The sequence below is a fragment of the Bubalus kerabau genome, chromosome 17 (assembly GCF_029407905.1).
Source record: "Bubalus kerabau isolate K-KA32 ecotype Philippines breed swamp buffalo chromosome 17, PCC_UOA_SB_1v2, whole genome shotgun sequence".
Lineage (NCBI taxonomy): Eukaryota > Metazoa > Chordata > Mammalia > Artiodactyla > Bovidae > Bubalus > Bubalus kerabau.
The window spans coordinates 55,708,665-55,734,756 of NC_073640.1; the positions used below are offsets into that span (position 1 = coordinate 55,708,665).

At 42.6% G+C, this 26,092-nt stretch overlaps 1 protein-coding gene across 7 annotated transcripts; it reads right to left on the reverse strand.

Annotated features, from left to right (window-relative positions):
• Positions 1 to 6,422: 6,422 nt before the first annotated feature.
• ZNF180 (zinc finger protein 180) lies at positions 6,423 to 25,986 on the reverse strand. 7 transcript variants are annotated; one of them, XM_055551679.1, is made up of 5 exons: positions 25,627 to 25,986; positions 24,097 to 24,186; positions 15,394 to 15,450; positions 9,908 to 10,028; positions 6,423 to 8,562 (listed from the first exon to the last, which is right to left on the reverse strand). In XM_055551679.1, exons 2-5 carry the CDS (start codon positions 24,145 to 24,147, stop codon positions 6,818 to 6,820), a joined length of 1,974 nt encoding a protein of 657 aa, XP_055407654.1. In that variant the 5' UTR covers positions 24,148 to 24,186; positions 25,627 to 25,986; the 3' UTR covers positions 6,423 to 6,817. The 7 variants fall into 7 exon arrangements, with proteins under 7 accessions (XP_055407654.1, XP_055407651.1, XP_055407653.1 ...); XM_055551676.1 differs by having other exon boundaries at positions 15,394 to 15,468; XM_055551678.1 differs by lacking the exon at positions 25,627 to 25,986 and adding an exon at positions 25,493 to 25,607 and having other exon boundaries at positions 15,394 to 15,468.
• Between the last annotated feature and the right edge of the window lie 106 nt (positions 25,987 to 26,092).

Below are 26,092 nucleotides of genomic sequence, written 5' to 3' on the forward strand. Positions count from 1 at the left end.
TCTCATCAATAGGTGTGTAAGAGTACATGTTTCTACAGCTCCATGGACATGGCTTTGGTGACCCTGTTTTACCACTGCTGTTCTGACAAGTTAAAAATGCTATTTCTGAATTTTAAAAGTGTATGAATATTTGTCTTATAAGTTAAAAATAACCCAACCCTGTATGAAATAAAATGGGTAAAAATATATTCATGATTAAGGTAAAACAAAATCCTAGAAATATATTTAAGAATATTCAGAACCTATCTTTGAAAATCTCTAAAAAAATATGACTGAAAGATCATTTAAAATACTTTAGTAAGTGGAAATAAATAGCATTTTCAAAATGGAAAAAAAATCAGCATTTCAAATATGTAGATTCTTTCTAGATTAACCTATAAATTCCATACAATGCCAATTAAAAGCCCAATCAGATTTTACTTAAAATGATAAAACATTCCTTCAGTTTACAGAACCTTTGCTATGAGAGCAGTTTATCTCTGTGAGATAAAACCCCATCACAGAAGCATGATGAAAATGTGCTAGAGATACATTACCCAGGCCTGCCAAGAGAATGTCTCTCCTTGAAGCCATTCCTGGCCTTCTAAAGGTAACTTGCCTCAATGAATGTCAACATTTTTACTTTTTATAAAATCTTTTTTTTTTTTTTTTTTTTTTTTTTTGCTGTGCCACACAGCATATGGGATCTCATTTTCCTGACCAGGGATGGAAACCTCACCCTTGCATTGGAAGTACAGAGGCTTAATCACTGGACTGCCAGGGAAGTCCCTATAAAAACCATCTCCTAAAAGGTATGGACATTATTGGTTTGAGTAAGAGGACAATGTTTTTCCTACATTTGTCCTGTTTATAGGTATTTCCCCCCACTACGAGGACTGTGTATAATCTGCTCCTAGGATACATTCTCGTTACTGTCATTATTTGTAAAACCTCCCTCCTAGGCCAGCTCTGATGAAGGTGACCATTTTCACTGAAGCCGCTGGCCAGGTCATTGCCTTAAGGAGTATTCAACTGTGCAACAGACTCTTGAAGACTGAAGTTTGTGACTGAAGTGCTTTCCCTATTTACCAAACTTCTGGATTTTCCCTTCCTAGGCAGACCAGTAGCTATGAAAACATCAGCCTTTCCTGAGGATCTCCATACACATCACGTCTATAATGTTTTTTTTGTTTTGGCTCTGAGATGAAGGCAAAGTTCTAACTGACTCTAACTTGACTCACATCTACTGGTAAAGCTTCTTGCTTACATGCACCCTCTGATGATTTCACAGACCTGAGCTATAACTGAAGCCTTTCCCACACTCTGCACATCTGTAGGGCTTCTTCTTTTTTTTTTTTCACACATTGGCCGCAACACATTGCATGTGGGATCCTAGCTCCCTGACCAGGGATCAAACCTGCGCCACCGGGGTGGAAGTGCAGAGTCCTAATCACTGGATCTCAAGGGAAGTCCAAGAGAAATTCTGAATAATATTTTACATACACATTTACTTCTTTATTTTAATAATGCTGTTGTTGATAACAACAATGTCAAACACCATTACAACACTTCTATGTACCAAAGAGGTACACATACTAACTTCTTTAACCCTCAGAGGAGCATGGAGGTAGGAACTGTCATGATCTTCATTTTACAGAGAACACCCAGGCACAGAGAGGGTAAGTGGCCGAGTTAAGTTACTCCAGCATGCCTGAGGAAGTGTTGAGCTGGGACTGCAGCACACAAGCCTGGTCTCAGAGCCCACACTTAGTGGGCATTCTCATCACACCGCCTCGCAGGGGAACTGTGAGGCTGGGTACATGTGAGCTGAACCTCCGAAGGACTCCATCTGTGGCTGTGTGTTCTGTGAGCATATTCAGGAGGAATCAGGCAATGCGGATAGGTCTGGAGACATAAAAATCTCAACATACCCAGGTCACTGCTGGCGAGCCAGCAGACTGTTGTATTTACTGCAGCATTCCATGTGACCTGAAAAATGTGTCCATGCTGTCTGACACTCTTTATTGGCTTTTCTCTTTTAAGGTTCAGGTAACACGAACCTGTTTATGGCCATGAATCTGTAGAATATTGGAGGTAAATGAGAAATCCATCAGAGGATAGAGTCAACCTTCTGGAACAGACTGTCTACTACCGGCTTGCTTGTTTTACACTGCCTGTCTCTATCAGAGAAAAGGCACTCCAGAGACCACTTGCTCCCTCTGGGTATGCTACTCTCTGGAAAGCATGAAGGCAGCATGAAAAGATGGGGACTGAGTAAGAGAAATGAGGCTGCACAACAATCACCTGCTGTACCACAGGTAAGATCAAGGTTAGGGAATGGCCTCTGCATGGCCAGCTAACCCTTCACTGTCAGGCTGGGACTCTAGCCTGGGGAACAGCTATTGTGTTTCCCTGGTTGGTTCAGTGGTAAAGAACTTACCTGTTGAACCCTGGGTTAGAAGATCCCCTGGAGAAGGAAATAGCAGATGGCAGAGGAACTTGGTGGGCTACAGTCCATGGGGTCACAAAGAGTGAGACACGACTTAGTGGCTAAACAACAAGTACTTTTCTTAAAGTTACCTCTTAGTACTAACATGTTCACATTGCAGAAAGTCTGACAATATTCTCGAACAAATCCACAATCTTTCACAGGATGCAAAAGCATTATTGATGTTTTGGTGTAAATTACATATAGAGAAGGGACTTTCCTGGTGACTCAGACGGTAAAGAATCTGCCTGCAATGCAGGAGACCTGGGTTCGATCCCTGGGTCAGAAAGATCCCCTGGAGGAGGGCATGGCAACCCACTCCAGGATTCTTGCTGGGAAAATTCCATGAACAGAAGAGCCTGGCAGGCTACAGTCCACAGGGTTGCAAAAAGTTGGGACATGACTGAAGTGACTGAGCACACAGATATATGTAAATATTTTATAATATGTAATTTATAACAGTTTATAAGATTTACTGATACATATTTTATATATACTATATGTAGTTTACATGTAAAATTTTATATATGCCTATCACTCTAGTGTTTTAAAAACTTGGTTCTAGGAGAGTATCCCTTAACATCCATGTGTTTAAAAACATTCTGGGAAATTCCCTGGCAGTCTAGTGGTTAGCACTTGGCACTTTCACTGCTAGGGCTGGGGTTCAATCCCTAGTCAGGGAACTAAGATCCTACAAGCTGTGCTTTGTGGCCAAAGTAATAAATACATAAAAACATCTGGCCACTCTTCATCTATTTCTAATTTTACTAGAGTATGGTGAAAGAAATTTGGCCTGTAAAATAACTATGCGTATTTCTATGTCCAAGTATGATCTTTTGTTGTTGTTGTTGTTACACTAGGTCTTTGTTGCTGTGTGTGGGCTGTGGGTTTTCTCTAGTTGCAGAGAGTGGAGGCAACTCTCCAGTTGTGGTGCATGGGTTTCTCCATTGAGGTAGCTTCTCCTATATTGTGGAGCACAGGCTCTAGAGTGCTCAGGCTTTAGCAGCTGTGTTGTACAGGCTTAGTTGTTTCAAGGCATGTGGAATCTTCCTGGACCAGGGATCAAATCCATGTCTCCTGCATTGGCAGGCTGATTCCTATCCACTGTACCACCCAGGGAAGTTGCAAAGTATAATTTTATTTTTGTGAATGTTACAAAAATTTTTATGCAAGGGATGTATGTCATTTTAAATGTGTCATATGTGTGTCACTAAAATACAATTACTGACTCCCTTTTTTAACCCTACATATTAGGTTCAGAAGTTTAATTACGTATTTTTGATATGCTGTCACTTTAATGTCTCTTCATTCTTTTGACTATTTTTTTAGAAGAATGCCTTTTCTACAAAGGGAAATAAATGAGCAAATAAGAGAAATGAACATTTTTGTTTATCTATTGGATCTATCTTACTTCAAAACACTTGGCAACCATAGTTCACCACCTAGGAACTGACGTATGACTTAGTGCACACAGATGACCCACGTATTCAACCTGGCCCAGGAACACACAAACAATACTCACTTAAAATTTCTTGGCAGTTTTTTTTTATATTTTCAATGAAATATTTTAAATATTCACTAAAGAGATCACTTTGGAATAAATCCCTTCCCAAACTTGAATCTTCAGAGCTTTCTTAGCCCGGTTGGTTTTATACTTATTTGTACAATCCTGTTTCCTTGCCTTCAAAATAAGATTCAACATGCCCAGTGAAAATCATCTACTTGCTTTATCTATAACTTGGAGAAAAAGAAGCCTAACCAGATCCCATTATTAGAGTTTTCACTATCACATGCACTAAAACTGCAGTGCATGGAGAACCCCTTCTGTTCCTCTACCTATGCAATCATGGACTGACTGAAGATTCTCCTGGGGTGGGGAGCCAGTTTTCCAGTCATCAACAACTGTTCCCCCAGAACTTCAGTCACTGCCAGGTGTGCTGCACTCTCTGGATTAATCCTCATTAAAAACACTTAGGGTCATCTCATGCGGACAGATTTTACTATGGGGAACCCCTATCAGGGCTTCCCTGTGGGCTCAGTGGCAAAGATTCTGCTTGCAATGCAGGAGACCAAGGTTTCATCCTTGGGTCAGGAAGGTTCCCTGAGAAGGAAATGGCAACCCACTCCAGTATTCTTGCCTGGAAAATCTCATGGACAGAGGAGCCTGGTGGGCTACAGTCCATGGGGTCGCAAAAGAGTTGGACACTAAACAACAAATCTCTATCAGATGTCATGTTAGCTTTTTGTTTCTTCAGGGAATTTACCTCTATTCTGTGCTCTCTCAGTTCAACTGTTTATTTTTCAGTAACTCTCCAGGATCAGAGTTTTCAGGTCCATGATAATCCATAGGATTAGAATTCATGATTTAGGGGCAAGGGCTAGAAAGATTTGTGAACCAAATCTTAAAAGCACACACACACATACACAAACCCAATGAGAAACTACAATTATTACCTCACTAAAAGCATTCTTGTGAACTTAATTTAGGTGGTGAGCACTTAGCCAAGGCAATATCTTCCCACTCAGAGGATTCTCGAATTAGGGAACATATCTTGGAGGCTAAAAAGATAATACTACATGAGGAGAGAAAAAGAAAAAAAACCTTAAAAAACAGAGCTCTTTTATACTGCTTTGGATAAAATGGGTTTAAAAGAAAACAAACAAACAAACAAACTCATTTGCCTTCCATACTACCCATGAATTCTCATTTAATTCTCTGGCAAAAATTTCCAGTTCCACATTGCCAGGAAAATATTTAAGTTCTGATTTTATTTATTTTTGACTGTGCTGGGTCTTCATTGCTACATGGGCTTTTCTCTAGTTGCAGAGAGTGGGGGCTACTCTCTAGCTGTGGTGTGTGAGCTTCTCATTGTGGTGGCTTCTCTTGTTGCTGAGCACAGGTTCTAGGATATATGGCTCAACAGCTGCAGTTCCTAAGCTCTAGAGCATAGGCTCAATAGTTGTGGTACATAGGCTTAGTTGCTCCTTGGCACGTGGGATCTTCCTGGATCAGGGATGGAACCCATGTCTCCTGCATTAGCAGGTCGATTATTCACCACTGAGCCACCACAGAAGCCTGAAATATTTTATTTTCAATAAGGAATATTCCTGGGAATCTAGGTCCTAAGGAGTGACCTGTTCATGCTAATCCAAATGAACTCTCAGATACATGAGGGATCTCTGCTCTCTGGCTAAATGGTCAAAGGAAATGGGTATTTTTGTATTTTTGGACTAATCATTCCTCATATCATTCATTAGTATTATAAAAAAAGCACACAGTCCAAAAAACAAAACAAAAGAAAATCAAGTATAAATCTAAAATTAAAACAGATACACCTAGAATCCCTTTAGATTCTGATCCAAGCACAAATATATCTTTTCCTGAGTCTAGAAATGAATGTTCTATACTCTTGCCCTGCAATTTTCAGTTCACATCATAGCCATTTCCTTTTCTTTCTTTTTTTTTTTTCCTTACAAAATCTTTACAGATAAGAGAAAGTACTTATGAAACAAATTACCAAGTAGTGCTGGAGAAATCAGGTTGGAAAATGATGCACTGAAATTCTGTTTTCCAGTCTAAGTTCTAACGTGCTGTGTGCTAAGTCACCTCAGTCATGTCCAACTCTTTTGCAACCCCATGGACTGTACTCCACCAGGCTCCTCTGTCCACGGAATTCTCCAGGAAAGAATACTGGGGTGGTTAGCAACAACTACAGCAATTTCCCAACGTTTTCAACAAGCTGACCAGTATTAACATTCTTTTATTCCTTTTTTTTTTTAGGTGCCACAGCTTTATTCTCTTTAGATTTACTATCTTTTTTTTAATTGCAGGATAATTGCTTTACAATATTGTGTTAGTTTCTGCCATATATCAACATGAATCAGTCATAGGTGTATATATGTCCCCTCTCATTTATTCTTTATTGGAAAATAGGTCTACCTCACTGGCAATCACTCCACAGCATATTGCCCATTTAATGATAATTCTTTCAAATTCAGGTCGAAGTGCTTTCTGCAAGGAAAAGTGCCAAGAGTTATCACTCTCGTGGGAATGTTTAACAAGGGTCAAGTTTGATTTTTTAAAAACATGGAATTGCTAAGTAAAATACATGATTCATACTTTTTCTTTCTTCTCCAGAAAGAGTTTTCAGATACACAGTTGAACAGACAGCTAATGGAAAGCTTTTTTTCCACACACACTATTTTCATGCTTGTTCTTTCCAATACATGTAATCCTGGAGGAATGGAAGGAGGGAACAAGGGAATGAGGGGCTGAAGGGAGAAAGGGAAAGAGCAAGGGAGAAAGGGAGGCAAGGAGGAAGGCATATACTCTGCTGAAAGATTTCCAGGCTAGTTACATCCATAGGGTTTCTCTTCTGTATGAGTTGCCTGATGTCTAATAAGTTTAGAACTATTAATGAAAGCTTTCCCACACTGATTACACGTAAAGGGTTTCTCTCCAGTATGAGTTCTTTGATGTACAATAAGTCGAGCACTCAAGCTGAATGTTTTTCCACACTGATTACATTCATAGGGTTTCTCTCCAGTATGAGTTCTCTGATGTTGAGTAAGGCATGAACTCTGCCTGAAGGATTTTCCACACTGACTGCACTCATAGGGCTTTTCTCCAGTGTGAGTTCTCTGATGTACAACAAGGACATAACTCTGGCTGAAGGACTTACCACACTGATTACATTCATAGGGTTTTTCTCCAGTATGAGTTCTCTGATGCATAACAAGGTGAGAACTGCGGTTGAAAGATTTCCCACACTCATTACATTCGTAGGGTTTCTCTCCAGTGTGAGTTCTTTGGTGTGCAACAAGTTGAGAGCTCCAGCTGAAGGATTTTCCACACTGATTACATTCAAAGGGTTTTTCTCCTGTGTGAGTTCTCTGGTGGGCAACAAGTTTGTAACTTTGACTAAAAGACTTTCCACATTGATTGCATTCATAGGGCTTTTCTCCAGTATGAATTCTTTGATGGGCAATAAGTTTATAGCTCTGGATAAATGATTTCCCACATTGATTACATTCATAGGGCTTCTCTCCAGTATGAGTTCTTTGATGTGCAATAAGTTTGTAGCTCTGTCTGAATGATTTTCCACACTGATTGCACTCATAAGGCTTCTCTCCAGTATGAGTTCTCTGATGCACAACAAGGACATAGCTCTGGCTAAAGGATTTCCCACACTGATTACATCTATAAGGTTTCTCTCCAGTATGAGTTCTTTGATGGGAAACAAGGTGAGAGCTGCGGCTGAATGATTTCCCACATTCGTTACATTCATAAGGTTTCTCCCCTGTATGAGTTCTCTGATGTGCAACAAGATGAGAGCTCCAACTAAAGGATTTCCCACACTGATTACATTCAAAGGGCTTCTCTTCAGGATGATTTCTCATGTTTTGAGCAAGGGATGAACTCTGGGAGGTCTTACGACATTTATACTGACTCTCTCCAATGGAGTTTCTCTGTTGTTCGTTATGGGACATGCCGTGGTTCAAAATTTGCCCACATTCCTTAAAATCAAAGGATCTTCCTTGTGCATGTATTTTCTCATGTATATTTAAGGGTGTACCATGGTTAAAAGGTCGAATACTGTCACTAAATCCATAGGATTTATCTTCTGTTTGAGTTCTTGTAAACTGAATAAAATGAATACTCTGGTGGAGGTTTCCAAATTCATTATTTTCACAGAGTTTCTCAGTATCAGTAATCATCTGATGAGTGTTTAACATAGAATTATAATGTAATTTTTTAACACGTGAAGCATGTTTATGAAAATGGTTTCTTATGGGTATCATCTGTGATGAAAGAAGATTGGAATTCAGACCAGCCTTCTCCTCAGGGCTATCATTTTTGCAGTCTCTCTCATGAGTAATGGCTTTCCTGTGAGTAAATGTTTCTTCCTTCAAAAGTCTCTCTTGTTTTTCCTGTTGCTTCTCCAACAGCTCCTTACAATCTTGAAATTCTTCACATGAAGATAACCAAGGATCATCTCTTGTCAACTTTTCTATCTTCACGCTATGGGATAGTTTGTCATCAAAAATCTTCTGCTTCAATCTTGATTCTCTTCTTCCAAGTGCAGCTGCCGAGTCTGGAAGAAAGCAAAATAGAACACCCTAGCCAAAAATTGTTAGAGCTGGAATAGTGGGGGAAAAGCTGACAAGAAAGTATGAAAATTATATGTGGATTTTTTTTTTCAGCTATGGACCTATAATATGAATTGAAAAGCAAAAGGATGAGATGAACAGTAAGCAGAGAACTACCAGTCAGATAGCATAACAAGGAATTAATATGAAACTATTTCAATCTTAGTGTTGCTGAATAAAGACTTTAAATGTCAAATATCTCCATATTCCAAAATAGGATCATCTATGCAGAACTTACAGGATTGCAAAACAATTCTGCAATTCTTAGTAAAAACACAGAGGATCCTTTCTACCCTCTTTAGTGCTAGACACATGTTCATTGAAATAGAAATTAGTGTCTACATTTCTAGGACTTTCTGAAGGCATGAAACTTGTTAGTACAGTTGTGTTAGTAAGATGAAGTCAAACTACCTTATAAACCAGGAAAAAATAATGAGTGCACTGTTATCCCAGGTTCCCTAAATGCCTTAGAGGCTAATATGGCCCCATGGATTCCTTTGGTCCCAAGTGAGAGAGGATGGAGATTTGCTCATACACAGAAGCCTGAGTGGCTATTAGGCCAAGCAACAGAAGGTACATTTGGGGAAAAGTGGTGATGTATATAGTCCTCTTCAAGTGGGAGAAAAGAGAAATATGTGGCATGCCCTATGGGGATTTTTCAAACAAATCTATACCTGTGAAAGAAAGTGAAAGTGTTAGTCGTTCAGTCGTGTCTGACTCGTTGCAACCCCAATGGACTATAACTCACGAGGCTCCTCTGTCCATGGGATTCCCCAGGCAATAATACTGGAGTGGATTGCCATTTCCTTCTCCAAGGGATCTTCCTGACCCAGGGATCGAACCTGCATCTCCTGCACTGGCAGGCTGATTCTTTACCACCCAGCCACCAAGGAAGTCTATACCTGTAATGACTCCTAAATGTCTATTTCTCACCTGGATATGCATGTGGGAAAATTCTTTTTATACTCATCCTCTTATTCGAACTAGATTACATCTAGTTTGGAAAGCTGAGAGGAAAGATATAGAACTTTGGGTGTCCGGACTGGAGACAAAAGAAAGTCACTGCAGAATCTGGTCCCTGTCTTTGGCTCTTAGGAATCTAGAAGACTGAATAAGCTCAAACTCACAAAGTTGTACCTTTGCTACCCTACAAACTAAAACTCTATCTTCACCATGCTAATCTTTGTGTGGCCAAAATCATTCTGGCCTCTGAACTCCCTAGATCCTGATCTGTGGAAATGAGAAATTATTTCAATATACAGATACCATTAAAGGGGACTGTACTCTTACCCCAAGAGTCCCTGTGGTTTTCCAGGATCACATCTCTGTCCAGGGTCCTCTGAGCAGAGCTCAAAGTGCCTTCTTCTTCCTGAGTGAAGTCCACAGTCACTACTTTGAAGTTCACTCCCTCCTAAAACAGGACACAATTCCTACTCAGCTGGGTATCATTTCCTTCCAGTGTTCAGAGAGGAAAAGTTTGACAGATGGAAGAAGGAAAACCTGATGGCCTGGAAAGAGTCCTGAGATAGTCAACATTCAAAAGTTTCTAGGGGTACAAGTACCTTTTAGGCAAGCCCCTTTGGGTTTTGGATGCTGGACCTGTTTATATATAACCCCAAAGAGGAACATCAGAAAGAACTGACAAACTATTTTCTTTCTTGTAGACCTTAAAGAAAATGCTAATTCTGATTTTTGTGTTGGTGAATATGGAATATCAACTTAGGAATTCCCTCCAAATTATCAAAAAACTAACAGAACAGGTTCAGCAAATTTTTAACTGTCAAAGGTCAGAGAGCAAATATTTTAGGCTTAGCAAGCCATACAGCCTCTATTACAATTAGTCAGCTTTGCTGCTATAGCAAGACAGCAGCCACAGAAAATATATGAACAAATGGTTGTGGCTATATTACAATAAAACTTTACTTACAAAAACAGGTGATGGGCCAGATTTAGCACACAGCTTTATTGATGCAAAGAATGAAATGTGGGACAGAAAGTGAAATGTAGGCCTTAATGAAAGGCAGGATGTATAAGCTAAGAGCACTGGATTTGGAAAAGAGACTTGGGTTTTTTCCTCTATTAAGAGCATATGTCTGAATTTTTTTTAAAAAATGTATCTAATCTGACTGTCTTTTAATGGTGAGGTTATTCCATTTCTACTTATTAGGCTTAACCATACCCAACTCATTATGTTGTTGAGTGAATTAAATTGTAATGATACATAAAAAGCCATTAACAGAGTTTACTGAACAAAAAACAAAGGCTGGTAATTATCAGGATGCTTAGGTTTGAGAACACTGAAAAATTGAATGATAGTCAATGAGAGACCTTTATCCTGAACTCTTAGTCTTCAGAAAACAGTTCTGTTTTGTCCACACTATGAGCTGCACCATAGAGCCTGTCATTACTGCCATGTAAAAGGGGTCTCTTGAGCTGCCTCCTGTAAGCAGGAAGAACCCTCCATTTAGGACTCTGTGTGTGTGTGTGTGTGCGTGTGTTTTAGTCACTCAGTCGTGTCCGACTCTTTGCAACTCCATGGACTATAGCCCACCAGACTTCTTTGTCCATGGAATTTTCCAGGCAAGGATACTGGAGTGGGTTGCCATTTCCTTCTTCACCTTTTTGAACTATTAGGTGGTAAATCAAACTACACCCCAATAAATTTTTTTAAATTGAGTTAAAAAAAACACTATTGGGCAGGAATTTTGTTCCAAAAAAGTACTGGATGTGATCTGTCTTTATCCAAGGGCAGCAAAAGCCACTGAAGTCGAATGCCACTTGCCAAGACATTTTAAAATAGATGGAGTGTTCTTAAGCTGTGGTTCATGAATAGGACACAAGGTCCCTGAAGCCCATGAAACTTGATGCAAAATGCTACTGTACTTGCATTTTTCTAAGCTATGGCTCATAATTTTCACTAAAAATCTCAAAGATTTTCATAATGAGCCCAAAATGAGATTCAGAAAACTGCTCCGTGTGTTCACCATGGATCTATAGGTACTGTTTTCCAACTTCCAATCCATGCTTCCTTTTTAAAATTAAAAAAAATTAAATTTATTTCCTTATTTTTTGGCTGCACTAGGTCTTTGTTGCTGTGTGGGTTTTTCTCTAGTTGTGCTGAGTGGGGGCTACTCCCTAGTTGCGATGCCTGGGCTTCTTATTGCAGTGGCTTGTCGTGTTGCAGGGCTCGGGCTCTAGATCACAGGCTCAATAGTTGTGGCTCACAGGCCCATATGTGGGATTTCCCAGAGAAACAGAACCTGTGTCTCCTGCATTGGCAGGCAGATTCTTTACCACTGAGCTACCAAGGAAGCCCCATGCTTCCTTTTAATTAACATGTCCCTTCAGTGTTTAATGTAGGTCCCTTTAATATCAAACTTCTTCAAATGTCAAATAAATAATACTAGACTAGATTTTCACCCCCCCTCCACCTCAAACTTTATATTCTCAAAGTTCCAGGAATTTCTATCATAAGACCCACCACCCTTTCTTATCGTTTGCATAGTGGTCATCTTGGTCACTAGGCTGTAATCTATGATGGCAGGGACAAGGTATTTATTTATGTTTAGTACAGTATTGGTGTACAGTACAGACTAATTACATATTTGGTAACTTATTTCAGTAAGTGAATCAACAGTATATCAACAGACTTAGTAATACATCAAAATAATCCTGGTTCAAATTCTGATTTAAGTCCTCTCTGTTCACCTGAATCTCACAAGGCTTATCACATACTCATTAGAAAAAGTCCCTTAAGTATGGATATTGGCTTTTCTAGACTTCTATCCCTTATACTATACTTCATCTACTTGTCCCCAGCTCCTCACTGCTCAAAATTCCTTCCCAAACCTTTCAGTTTGGGAATTCTTCTGTAATAATGAAATCCTACATCTTCACCAAATATTCTCTCTACATCCCTTTTTCTTTTTTAATAAGTAGTCTTTTTTTTTTTTTTGGCTGTGCTAGGTCTTCATTGCTATGTGGGTTTTTCTCTGTAGTTGCAGCAAGTGGGGGCTACTCTAAAGCTGCAGTATGTGGGCTTCTCATTGCAATGGCTTCTCTTGTTGTGGAGCATGGAATCTTGGACTCTAGGGCCATGGCACGGAATTCAGTAGTCATGGCATGTGGGCTCCACAGCACAGACTCAATAGTTGTGGCACACAGGCTTAGTTGCTCTGTGGCACATGGGATCTTCCTGGATTAGGGATCAAACATGTCTCTTGCATTGGCAGGTGGATTCTTTACCACTGACCCATCAGGGATGCCCCATTCCTGAGTTAATAGAAACCTACACTTCCCCGCAAGGACTCCCTCCTCTGCAGACCTCACAGGCTCAGGGTGGTCATGCTCTCCCATCCAGGGGTCTCAGCATCAAAGCTGGAAAAGAGTGTGTATCCTCCAAGAAACCCTGAAACTCATGCCATTTACCTCACTTCTTGGAGCCTTGTTCTACCAATAACTTGACCACCACCTCCCTTCCATTCCACTGAAGATTTATATTAATAACACCTAGGATTTATCCTCTAATTCAACAAGTTGTATTGTCTTGTCTTGGATGGTCTATAGCATCCATTTGTAGAGTTTTCTGGTAATAATAGAAAAATAACTGACTCTAATGAAGCACTTACTGTGCGGTGTCAGGCAATGTGTTAGCCTATTGCATAAATTTGTTCTTGTTGTTCAGTCGCTGTGTCCAGCTCTTTTTTGACCCCATGGACTGTAGCCCACCATGGAATTTCCCAGGCAAGAATACTGGAGGGGGATGCCATTTCTTCCTCCAGGTGACCTTCCTGTGGGATTGAATCCCTGTGATCTTCCTCCAGGGACTGAACCTGTGTCTCCTGCACTGGCAGGTGGATTCTTTACCACTTTAGCCACCAGAGAAGCCCACTGCATAAATTACTGTTCATTGATTTCTTACAAGGTCCCTGAGAAAATACTATTAGCAGCACCATTTTTCAGATGAAAAGCTAGAAGGTTAGAGAAAGTAACACAAATGCCTAACTGGGATGCAACTTCAAGTTTCCCTAACATCATAGACTATGTTCTCAGTGGTCAGTTCATACAGCCAGCCTGACTTATAGCCCCTCACTCTTAGCGTGAGACCCTACATCTTGAAACCACCATAAAGTACTCCACCTCCCAAGTCACACACAGAGAACTGCTCACTCTTTCATTACAACATCAGATTTCTCCACTTTACTTGCTCAATTGTCCCTTTACTCTTCTCATTCTTTGATGGTTTGGGGTCTTTATTCTATTGAAAATGAAGTCGCTCAGTCGTGTCCGACTTTGCAACCCCATGGACTGTAGCCTACCGGGCTCCTCCATTCATAGGATTTTCTGGGCAAAGGTACTGGAGTGGGTTGCCATTTCCTCCTCCAGAGGGTTTTCCCAACCCAGGGATCGAACCCAGGTCTACCTGCACTGCAGGCAGACGCTTTACCCTCTGAGCCACTAGAGAAGCTCTTTATTTTATTCTATTGAAACACCTACTATTACTATTCTCTAGTCTATAGTCTTTTCCTTTCTGTTTAGTATCCTTTTTATCTTTTCTATCTTAATTATTCAGTTGAAAGTCTATGGATCATTCATCTTAATCTATTTGATATAGTCAAAAATTCCCTTTTAAATATTGCCTTAAACCTGTGGGCTGTGGGGCTTCCATTGAATGTAACTAAATACATCTAAATATCAACCTGCTCTCCATTATTATTAATGGCTACTATCTCAGAATGCCATCTGATGTGAAGAGCCAACTCATTGGAAAAGACCCTGATGCTTGGAGAGATTGAGGGCAGGAGGACAAGTGAGTCAAAGAGGATGAGATGGCTGGACAGCATCACCGACTCAACAGACATGAGTTTGAGCACACTCCAGGAGATACTGAAGGACAGGTAAGCCTGGCATGTCCATAGAGTTGCAGAGTTGGACACGACTTAGCGACCAAACAACAATCTCAGAATGAATTTTTGGGACTGACCAGAAACCTCACTGTACCTCCTGGAGCAGCCTGTCTCCCCTAATCCAAGTTACTACTTTAAGCCTTCTCCACTCTTCATCCAACATCTCTCCACTCTGATTACCACCCTCATGCTCAACAGATAATTTCATCTGATGGTTCACAGAGAAAAATGCAAGCTTCCAATAATTCCCTCAACCTCACTTTTCTTATATGAGCCCTTCTTCCTCTAACAGAGCCAATGCATTCACATATGTTCTGAATTAATTCCCCTGACACTAATCAAGGACTGCTTTTTTAATGGCTATTTTTTATTTTTATACAATTTTGAAAGGTTACTTTCCATTTACAGTTATTACAAAATATTGGCTCTATTGCCCACGTTGTATAATCTACCCTCAGGCCTGTCTTATACTCCATACTTTATACCTCCCAATTCTTCCCCTCAGCTCCCGCCACCTCCAGCACTAGTAACCACTTGTTCTCTGTATCTGTGAGTTCTGCTTTATAGTTGTAGCTTCTCTCTCTCCTGACCCTGAATTTTTTTTCACTTACTCTGTCCTGCAACCATTTAAACCAAGCCAAATTCTTTCAAACCTTTAGGGGGGAAGAAAATGACAACCCTCACTCTCAAATTTCCATGCAGTTATCACTCTCCTTACATTATAACCAACTTTGTGTAAAAGGTATCCATTCATCTCAATTTCCTCATTTTCTAATCATTTTCTAATCAGTTCACTTCAATGTGGCTTCTGCTGCCTGCCAGCCATGCACATTTCTCAATCGAAAGACACAAAGGCCCTGTCCAACTCACCTGGGATGGGACGGCCAGTGACCGGGCATCTTCTCCCTCAACCTTGATGATAATCTCCTGAGGAAGGAGAGAGTCCTGAGAAGGCAGAGCAGATGAGAAAAAGGAGAATAATCAGGGCTCAAAACGCCCACTGTGAGTTGGCTAGGACCCAGGAGACCACCTGTTTTAACACATCCCACCAACAAAACTTCTGCTCCTTCCCACCGGTAAGCTCAGGTAGGCCACGTGGGGAGAGACATGGGATACCCAGAGGAGCAATGAGGCACAAGACATGGCCTGATTATCTCTGTGCCTCTTTCAGACCAGCCCAGTTAGCAGCTGAATGGAGTTGAGTGACCCCAGACACCATATAGAAAGAAAGAACTGTCCAGCTGTGCCCTGCCTGAATTCCTGGATCACAGAATTGTAAGCAAATAGGATGGAATACAGCATGACTAAAGAATGATAAAGGAAAAGAACACCAAATTAACTTCATAAAATGTTTGGCAAAAAATACCACCGATAAGAGCACCACTAGTAAGAATCTATGCTGTTACGATTTCTTCCAAATCAGGAAGAAAAAGGTAGAGACTTCCCTGGTGGTCCAGTGGCTAAGACTCTGAGCTCCCAATGCAGGGGGCCCAGGTTCAATCCCTAATCAGGGAACTAGATTCCACATGCTACAACTAAGATCCAACACAGCCAAATAAATACATATTTTTTAAAAAAGAAAGAAAGAAAAAGGTAGCTTCAACAGAAAAATGGACAAACGAAAATGCACAGGCAACCCAACTATGAAGAAATAAAACAGCCAGTGAATACACAAAAAGATGCTCATTTCTTTCAATCAGATAAAATCACATCTCTATTTTATAACTATCTCTGCCCATTAGAGACCATAAATTCACACTGATATTTCTGGCCTCCCTGCTTTCTATATTTTTACCTTCCTTACCTGGATCCCATTATTCTATTTATATTTACTTCTTTGCTCAAACCCCTGTATGTAACCAATATCCCAACCACATGGACTATTTCTTCGGCCTGTTGCTGATGTCCCCTGCCCTGGTGGCGCACGATTTAAGAGATTCATATTCATATACTCTTAGTGGAGTTTTAAGTTGATACAACCTTCCTGGATTGGTGATATATTTTTTTAAATAACATTTTACTTGGAAATAGCTTAAAACTCACAAGAAGTTACAAAAATAAAACAGATTTCATGTGTATCCTTCACCCAGTTTCCCCCAATGATAGTATCGTATACAACCACAGCACACTGTCAAAACCATGAAACTGATATTAGATCCACATTTTTAACTCGGGTACACACTTTATCCTGATCTTATCAGTTTTTATATATACTCTTTGCCTTTATGTTTGTTTCTTAATGGTAATATTTAAAAATATGTAATAGCCAATAAGTCTACTTGAAAGTATTTCCTTAGGAAATAACAGAAAATACACTTAGGGAATTCCCTGGCAGTCTAGTGGTTAGGACTTAGGACTTTCACTGTCGTGGCCTGAGTTCAGTCCCTGGTCGGGAAACGAAGATCCTGCAAGCCCTGCAGCACAGTCCCACCCTCCCGCCCTCCCCTCCAGCCCCAGAAAAAAAGAAAGTACATTTAAGCATATGTACAAGAAACCTCATTAAAAAGTTACATTAACATAGCAAAAATGGGAGGAGGGATTAAGTGTCCATTAGTAAGTGCCTATTTAAATAAATTATGCTTCATCCAGGTAACTGACTACTCTTCAGCAGCTAAGAGAAGAAAAGATAGATTTGCATGGATTGAGGCATACAAATGACAGAAAGATGTCTGTAACATATTGCTAAGTAAAAAAAAAAATAAGAACAGCATATGGACTATGCATAAATTTTTATAGACTATAAACAAGCACAGAAAAGTCTGGAAAGACAGTCTCAAAAGCATTAAAAGCAGTTGTATTTTGGAAATGCAGAATTGAGGGACAGGTTCACACTGTATCCATTTTTAAATGACATTTGTTTTCCTATATTCAATACAGAAAAAAAAAAAAGGCAAAAAATGTTTCCTCTTGAATAATCACTTTGAAACAAGGCAATTCCTTTGTGGCTTCCTGAAGTTTTTACTACTGAGTATAATGACTCAATCCGTCAACTGACAGTCCCTTCAAGAATAGGCCTATCTCTTTTTATTGTGCTTTACAGATACTGCCTTTTACAAACTGAAGGTCTGTGGCAACATCACATCAAGCGAGTCTGCTGGTTCCATGTTGCCAACAGCATCTGCCCACTTCCTGCTGTGTGTCACGTGTCATTAATTCTCAAAATATTTAAAACTTTTTAATATTACTGTATTTGTCATGGTGATCTATGATCAGTGATCTCTGATGTTACTATTGTGATTGTTTGGGGCTTCCCAGGTGGCTTAGCTGTAAAAAATCCTCTTGTAATGCAGGAGACTTGGGTTCAACCCCTGGGTCCAAAAGATCCCCTGGAGAATGAAAGGGCAACCCACTCCAGTATTCCTGCCTGGGAAATCCCACGGACAGAGAAGCTTGGTAGGCTACAGTCCATGGGGTTGCAAAGAGTCAGACAGGACTCAGCCACTAAACAACAACAAAATTGTGATTGTTCTGGGATGTCAAGAATCGTGCCCACATATAAGAGGGCAAATTTAACCCATAAATGTTGTGTAGATTCTAACTGCTCTACAGACTAGACCTTCCTCTCTCTCCCTCTCCTAATTAGGCCAATAAATAGCCCTTCAGGGGCCTCTAAGTGTTCAGGTGAAAGGGAGAGTTTCATGTCTCTCAATTTAAAAGCTAGAAAGGATTAAGTTTAACATGGAAGGCATGTGAAAGCTGAGACAGGCCGAAAGCGAGACCTCTAGCACCAAACAGTTAGCCAAGTTCTGAATACAGAGGGAAAGCTCTTGACGGAAATGAAAAGTGCTACTCCAGTGAGCACACGGATGACAAGAAAGCGAAACAGCTTTATTTCTGATATGGAGAAAGTGAGTAGTCCGGAGAGAAGATCAAACCAGCCACAACATTCCCTTCAGCCAAAACCTCATCCACAGCAACGTCCTATCCCTTAAATTCTGTGAAGGCTGAGAGAGGTGAGGACGCTGCAGAAGAAAAGTTTGAAGCTACCAGAGATTGGTTCATAAGGTTTAAGGAAAGAAGCTGTTTCCTGTGACATAAAAGTGCAAAGTCAAACAGCAAATGCTGAAGAAGCCGCAGCAAGTTATGCAGAAGATCTAGCTAAGTAGTTACTGAAGGTGGCTATACTCAACAACAGATTTTCCATGTAGACAAAACAGCCTTATACTGGAATAAGATACCATCTAGGACTTTCCTAGCTAGAGAGGAGAATCGATGTTTGGCTTCAAAGTTTCAGAGGACAGGCTGACTCTCTTGTTAGGGGCCAATGCAGCTGGTGACTAATTTCATGCCAGTGTTCATTTACCACTCTGAAAATCCTAGGGCCCTTAAAAATTATGTTAAATCACTCTGCCTGTGCTCTATAAATCGAAAAACAAAGCCTGGATGATGGCATACCTCTTTACAACATGGTTTACCAAACATGTTAAGCCTGCTGTTGAGACCTATTGCTCAGAAGGAAAGATTCTTTTCAAAATATTACCGCTCACCTGAGAGCTCTGACGGAGATGTACAATGAGGTTAATGTTGTTTTGATGCCAGCTAACACAACTTCCATTCTGCAGCCCATGAAGAGGGATCACTTCAACTCTCAAGTCTTATTTGAGAAATGCATTTCATAAGGTCATACATAGCTGCCAAAGACAGTGATTCTGCTGGTGGATCTGGGCAAAGAAAATTGAAAATCTTCTGGAAAGGATTCATCAGTCTAGATACCATTAAAGAGATATGTGTATGTGTATGTGTGTGTGTATAAAATCTTTTGGAAAGGATTCATCAGTCTAGATGCCATTAAGGAGATTCATGTGTGTGTGTGTGTGTGTGTGTGTGTGTGTAAAATCTTCTGGAAAGGATTCATCAGTCTAGATGCCATTAAGGAGATTTATTTGTGTGTGTGCATGCACATGTGTATGCGCATGCACACATGTTCAGTCATGTCTGAGTCTTTGTAACCCCATGGACTGTGGCCTGTCACGTTCCTCTGTCCATGGGATTTTTCAGGCAAGAATACTGGAGTGGGTTGCCATATCCTCCTCCAGGAGACCTATGGGAAGAGGTCAAAATACCAATATTAACAGGAATTTGGATGAAGCTGATGCTAACCCTCATGGATGACTTTGAGGAGTTCAAAACTTCAGTGGAGGAAGTCACTGTAGATGAAGTGAAAATATCAAGAGAACTAGAGTTAGAAGTGGAGCCTGAAGATGGGACTGAATTGCTGCAATCTCATGGAAAAAAACTTTAGTGAACGAGGAATGGTTTCTTATGGATGGGCAAAGAAAAGTGGTTTCTTGAGTTGGAATCAATTCCTGGTGAAGACGGTGGTGAAATGACAACAAAGTATTGGACTTCCCTGATGGTCCAGAGATTAAGAATCTGCCTGCCAAAGCAGTGGACATGGGTTCAATTCCTAGTCCGGGAAGATCCTACAAGTTGTGGGGCAACTAAGCCCAAGGGCCCTAGAGCCTGTGCTCCGCAACAGAAGCTACCACGGTGAGAAGCCTACGGACCCCAACTAGAGAGTAGCTTCACTCTCCACAACTAGAGAAAGCCCACGAACAGCAACGAAGACCCTAGTGCAGCCAAAAGAAAGAAAGAAAGAAAACCTAAAAAAAAAAAAAAAAGGGATTAGAATATGACCTGAAGTTAGTTGATAACTCAGCAGGAGGGTGAGAGGATTGACTCCTATTCCGAAAGAAGTTATATTTTCAGTTATGTGGGTTAATGCTACCAGACGGCACTGCAGGCTACAGAGATATTGTTCATAAACAAACAAGTCAATTGATAAGGCAAATTTCACTGTTACCTTCTTTTAAAAAATTGCTACAGCCACCCTAACCTTCAGCAACCACCACCCCAATCAGTCAGCAGCCACCAATGAGGCAAGGCCCTCCACCAGCAAAAAGATTATGACTTGCTGAGGGCTCAGATGTTGATCAGCAATTTTTAAGCAATAAGATATATTAAAATTAAGGTGTGTACCTTGTGGAGCTTCCCTGGTGGCTCAGAGGTAAAGAATCTGCCTACTAATGCAGGAGACTGGGGTTTGATCCGGTTGAGACTGGGGTCAGAAAGATCCCCTGCAGAAGGAAATGGTAACCCAATCCAGTATTCTTGCCTGGGAAATCCCATGGACAGAGGAGCCTGCAGGTTTACAGTCCATGGGGTTGCAAAAGAGTTAGATGCAACTTAGCAACTAAACAACAAAAACATTGCTTATTTAGACACAGTGCTACTGCACACTTTACAGACTCCAGTGTAGTGTACACGTAACTCTGATATGCGCTGGGAAACCAAAACATTCATGTGCCTCCCACTGACAGGGGACAGAGTAAAGGGACAAAGTAGGTAATTAAACAGTTAATCCCACTAGGGGATTTTAAGTAAAGAAAAATGTATAGGAGACCCCTGTAAGTTAATGATCACTCAAGAAAGCACGCTTGCCTAGCAACAAAACCAGGCAGCAGGAGCACAGGAGACACACCCCCAAAAGAATAAAAGAATGGTGGTGTGAGACCCACATCCTGATAGGCGAGCTCAGTAAGTTAATGATTCCTATGACACGCTCTTCTGTGTGCACAAAAACAAAAATAAAAGTAAACGGTGACATTCTGTTTACTAAAACCTGAGACAATGTACCATTTTTAGCATAAGCATATGTTATTTCAGTTCAATTCAGTTGCTCAGTCATGTCCGACTCTTTGCAACCTCATGAATTGCAGCACACCAGGCCTCCCTCTCCATCACCAACTCCCGGAGTTCACTCAAACGTCCATCGAGTTGGTGATGCCATCCAGCCATCTCATCCTCTGTCGTCCTCTTCTCCTCCTCTCCAATCTCCCCTTCTCCAATCCCTCCCAGCATCAGAGTCTTTTCCAATGAGTCAACTCTTTGCATGAGGTGGCCAAAGTACTAGAGTTTAAGCTTTAGCATCATTCCTTCCAAAGAACACCCAGGACTGATCTCCTTTAGAATGGACTGGTTGGATCTCCTTGCAGTCCAAGGGACTCTCAAGAGTCTTCTCCAACACCACAGTTCAAAAGCATCAATTCATATGTTACTTACGCTTATGCAAAAGAGCATAATCTCTTTTGTTCATTTCCACTGCGCCACGATAGTCCCATGACCATGTAGGAACAAGAAAACTTCCCTGCCCAATGTGGAGGAGGAGTTAATGATAGAAGCATGACATCTACTCAAGAAGGAGGAAGGTGGTCCTCTCCCCCTCCTCACTTTTCCCTTGATTATAAAACTGTAGCCCACTAAGTTTCAGGGGCATGGCCCCCTCTCGCCCGCCTGCTTGTAAGCCTCACAAGTGTCCTATCCTAATAAGTCACTTTTTTAGCTATCACTTTGCCTCACTGTGCTGAGATAGAAAGAACTGGAGCTCCTCGGAGCCCCAGAAATGCCACCCAGCGGTTTCTGTTGTTGTTGTTCAGTCCTTAAGTCATGTCTGACTCTTTGTGACCCCCTGGACTACAGCACACCAGGCTTCTCTGTCCTCTACTGACTCCTGGAGTTTGCTCAAATTCACGTCCATTGAATTGGTGATGCTGTCTAACCATCTCATCCTCTGCCACCCCCTTTTCCTCCTGCCCTCAATCTTTCCCAGCATCAGGGTCTTTTCCAGTGAGACAGCTCTTCACATCAGCTGGCCAACATACTGGAGCTTCAGCTTCAGCATCAATGCTTCCAATCAATGTTCAGGGTTGATTTCCCTTAGGATTGGCCTAAAGTAGTTTCACCATGACCCTTTTTAGATTTACTTATCTGATCAACTCCTCTGTAAGTAACTGATCTCCCATTTCCACTGCCACGCTCTCTCCCACACAGGCACCCCTTGGCCCACCAGGACTCTGCTGCCCCACAGGAGGCCGGCCTCTGCCAAAAAGCCCTTGTCATGCTGCCTGGGCTCTGACTCTGCAGGTCTCTTCTCACGTGCCACTTGGCTGTGGCCTCTGTGTCGATGTCCTTATCATCCTGCCTGAGCTCTGATACTCCACGTTGGGGCACTCTCACATGTAGATGCTCTCTGCCTGCTCAGGCTGTGACATGCCACACCAGGATGCACCTCCACCCCCAAACATGGGTGCCTGTCTCACCCTGCTGTGGCTCGGACACCCCAGGCTGGACCAGCCCTTGCGTGGACATCCCCACTGCACTTGGGCTACCCACACTGGTGCATCCACTCTCAGGAAGTCCTTCTCACCAGCTCTGTTCCTGTCACCCCAAACGAGCATCTCCTCCTCTGTATGGGCACTTACCTCACCTGACCTGGGCTCGGACTCCTGATGCCACCATCCTCACCCTGCTTGGTCACTGACGTCCCCACACATGGACACCCTCGTCACCCTGATCAGGCTGTTGATGCCCCACGGTAGGTAGCCCTCCCTTAGCTGCAGACGCCTAACTGGCTCTGCTCCACCTAACAGCTTCAGGACTGAACTGTTCAGGAAGGGAAAGGTGAAATTCTAATTTAACTAATTTTTTTTGTAAGTTTGATTTTTTTTTTGATGTGGGCCATTTTTAAAGTCTTTATTGAAGGTATTACAATAGTGTTTCTGTTTTATGTTTTGGTTTTTTTGGCTGGGAGGCATGGGGGATCTTAGCTCTCCAACCAGGGATTGAACCCACACCCCCTGCATTGGATGGAGAAGTCTTAATTACTGGACCACCAGGGAAGGCCCCTAATTTAACATTTTAAAGAAATGAAATGTTCTCAAAGAAGATGTGCTGTAGGAAAATGCTTTAAACTGTTTATTTCCTAAACTTAAAATGCACTGCATAAAAGGACAAAAATAGAGCTAAATGAAAACAGAAAGTCATTTGGAATACAACTTACAGATAATCTTTGTTAACTGATAAATTTATAACATATTTTCCATGTACATGCAAATTTTACCCCTTTATAAAAAGCATTTTGAAATGCTATTTACTTAACCCAGATCATAAATATCTTTTCAGCCTATCAGTAGCTACAGTGAATTCCATTCAAGGTTTTACTATAACTCATTTAACTCTCTTCTTGCACTGAATAGTCTTGAAATTTCTTTCCAACTGCTTATTCCCAAGCAAAGCTGTGAGTTGCTGGTCAAGAGGGAAACAGTAGCCTAAGGGCTTTGCATTGTTGTCGTTTAGTTGCTCAGTTGTGTCCGACTCTTTGCAACCCTATGGACTGTAGCCCGCCAGGCTCCTCTGTCCATGGAATGTTCTAGGCAAGAATACTGGAGTGGGTTGCCATTTCCTTCTCCAGGGCATCTTCCCCACCCAGGGACTGAACTCACATCTCCTACATTGACAGGCAAATTCTTTACCACTGACCACCAAGGAAGCCCAGTGCTTTCGATACGAGATGCCAAATTCCTTCCAGAAAGAGTTATTGGGTTAAAAGGGTGAGGAAGAGTAGGGAGCTCCATAAAATGTATAAAAAGTGTGAGAAGCTTGCTGACTGGGAGGGACCAGAAGCCCCAAAACATGACAAAGAGAGCCAGACAGCCTCCCATGCCCAGAGGATCAGACTGTGAGGCATAGGGGGAGCAAACTCTGGTCTCCCAGGAGAAGGGAAGCTCCACTCACCTGCACGCAGGCCTTCAGGGACCCTTGGGGCTTCTCATCCTGCTCTTCCATGCTCTCCTCCAGGCACAGGCAGGGACCTGAGATCCTGAGCTGCAAGAGGAGAAGCCCTGAGTATAGCATCCTCCTGTAGGTCCACTGTGGGCCACACCCCACCATCAGCCTCTACTTTAGGGATGCAGTCTCAATGGCAACTGTGTTTCTAGAAGCTTCTGCCCAGATAGAGTCTTGCCTGAATAGCTATGCTTGTACCTAGAGTCGCTAGTCCCTCTCCCAGGCCAAGACTCTGCAGTTCCACTGGATGGTCCAGTGTATGGGGCCTCTGGACCACCTACCTGGAAGCCCACCATGTGCCCGAGCTCCACCTTACACCCATCACCAAAATCTGCAGCATGAATCAGTCTCTGTCCCACTGGATCCTGGGACACTCCCCACCCCCACAAACACCCAGCACACTGAGGATCCCCTAGTGTCCACCTGCCACCCTCAACCTGAATCTGCAGACCCAAACCAGCACTTCTTCCTAAGGCAAAGAGCAGGGCTCTGGGCTTGATGTTATTGTTGTTTACTTGCTAAGTCATGTCCAACTCTTGCAACCCCATGGACTGTAAACCCACAGGCTCCTCTGTCCATGGGATTTCCTAGGGAAGAATACTCGACTGGGTTGCCATTCACTTCTCCATGGCATCTTCCCATCCCAGGGATCGAACCTTTGTCTCCTGCACTGCAGGCAGATTCTTTAGCACTGAACCACCATGTAGCCCCCTGGGCTTGATGATCCACAGTCAAACACCTGATTAACTGCGTGAAGTTCATTACTTAGCCGTGCCCCTCCCAGGATCCTATCCTTCCACTGACCCTCCAGCACCTGTTCAAAAAGCCAAGCATAGGCACAGAGCTCAGCTGCACACACGACCTCCTCCCTCCTGGGATCGGTGGGCCCCTACCAGAAGAGTACCAGCCCAGACTCCCCACCACTCAAAATCCTCCTGGGCCCCCCATCAACCCGGTGTCCTCACCGCTGAATCCAAAACGTGGCCGGCATGGGGCTGGGGGTCGCCCTGACAAACATAGTACCTGCTAGCCCCTCCTAGGCCCTGAATGTGGACCTGTTGTCTGCGTACCGGCTCGAAGTTTCTGGGTCTGAGACTCGAACAGTTCCTGGCAAATCCCCGCCTCCACAAGCCATCCCTGCCCCACTGCTCTCTCTTACCCATCCCTCAGCCCCCCTGGACCCTCACTCAAACAGTACAGTGTGAGTTCATAATGCAGCTGTACCCTGAACCTGCACCCAAACCGCTTTCTTCACCAATCTCCCCAGGCCCCTACGTGCGTCGCACCTGGGACGCGCCAAGAGCACAGTACCGGGATCTGCAGTTGCCCCAGCATCACCACCAACCTCTGTGATCTAAGGATGAAGCACCGTCCACGCAGGTCCCAGATCGCCCACCCACATACTCGGTCCCAGCCACCCGCCCAGACCCTGCGCATGCGCGCACCAGGCACCCGGCGTTGCCCCGCCCCCTCACCAACCTGAGCGTCCACCAGCTCCAGGTCCAGGCAGGGCCTGTCACAGCTTCAGTGCCCACCACTGCTCTGCGGCAAGACGAGCTCGGCTAGGCAATTCTCTACCACGACTCTGCACACGACAGACTAGGCTTAACCTAGTTCTATCCCCTCTCTTAGTCGGCATCCACAAGGCCGCTCGGCTTAACCGCCGAAGGTCCGAGGTGCACGGAGATTGCAAGCGTCCGCGCACGGGACAATGGCTGCACTTCTGCCCGAACCCGGAAGTGCGTTTGGACTCTGCGAGCCAGAACTACAATTCCCAGAAGCCTCGGCGGTGCGGGCGGTGATTGGGCGGTGTTTCCAGCTTCATACCCGGGGTGGACTCGGGAGGTGGCCACACAAGAACCAGGAGTGAAAACTGAATTAGCGGCTGAGGGGTGAGAGTGTGCGGTCCAAGTTTTTGGCGGCGTTGAGACTAGGAAATGGAGGC

Excerpts from the sequence above, each read along its gene's own strand:
- ZNF180 (XM_055551676.1), bottom strand. The coding sequence starts at position 24,147 with ATGGAAGAGCAGGATGAGAAGCCCCAAGGGTCCCTGAAGGCCTGCGTG. Across the intron at positions 10,029-15,393 it reads CACTGGCCGTCCCATCCCAG|GAGGGAGTGAACTTCAAAGT; the intron begins GTGAGTTGGACA and ends GTCCTGTTTTAG. Across the intron at positions 8,563-9,907 it reads AAACCACAGGGACTCTTGGG|ACTCGGCAGCTGCACTTGGA; the intron begins GTAAGAGTACAG and ends GCTTTCTTCCAG.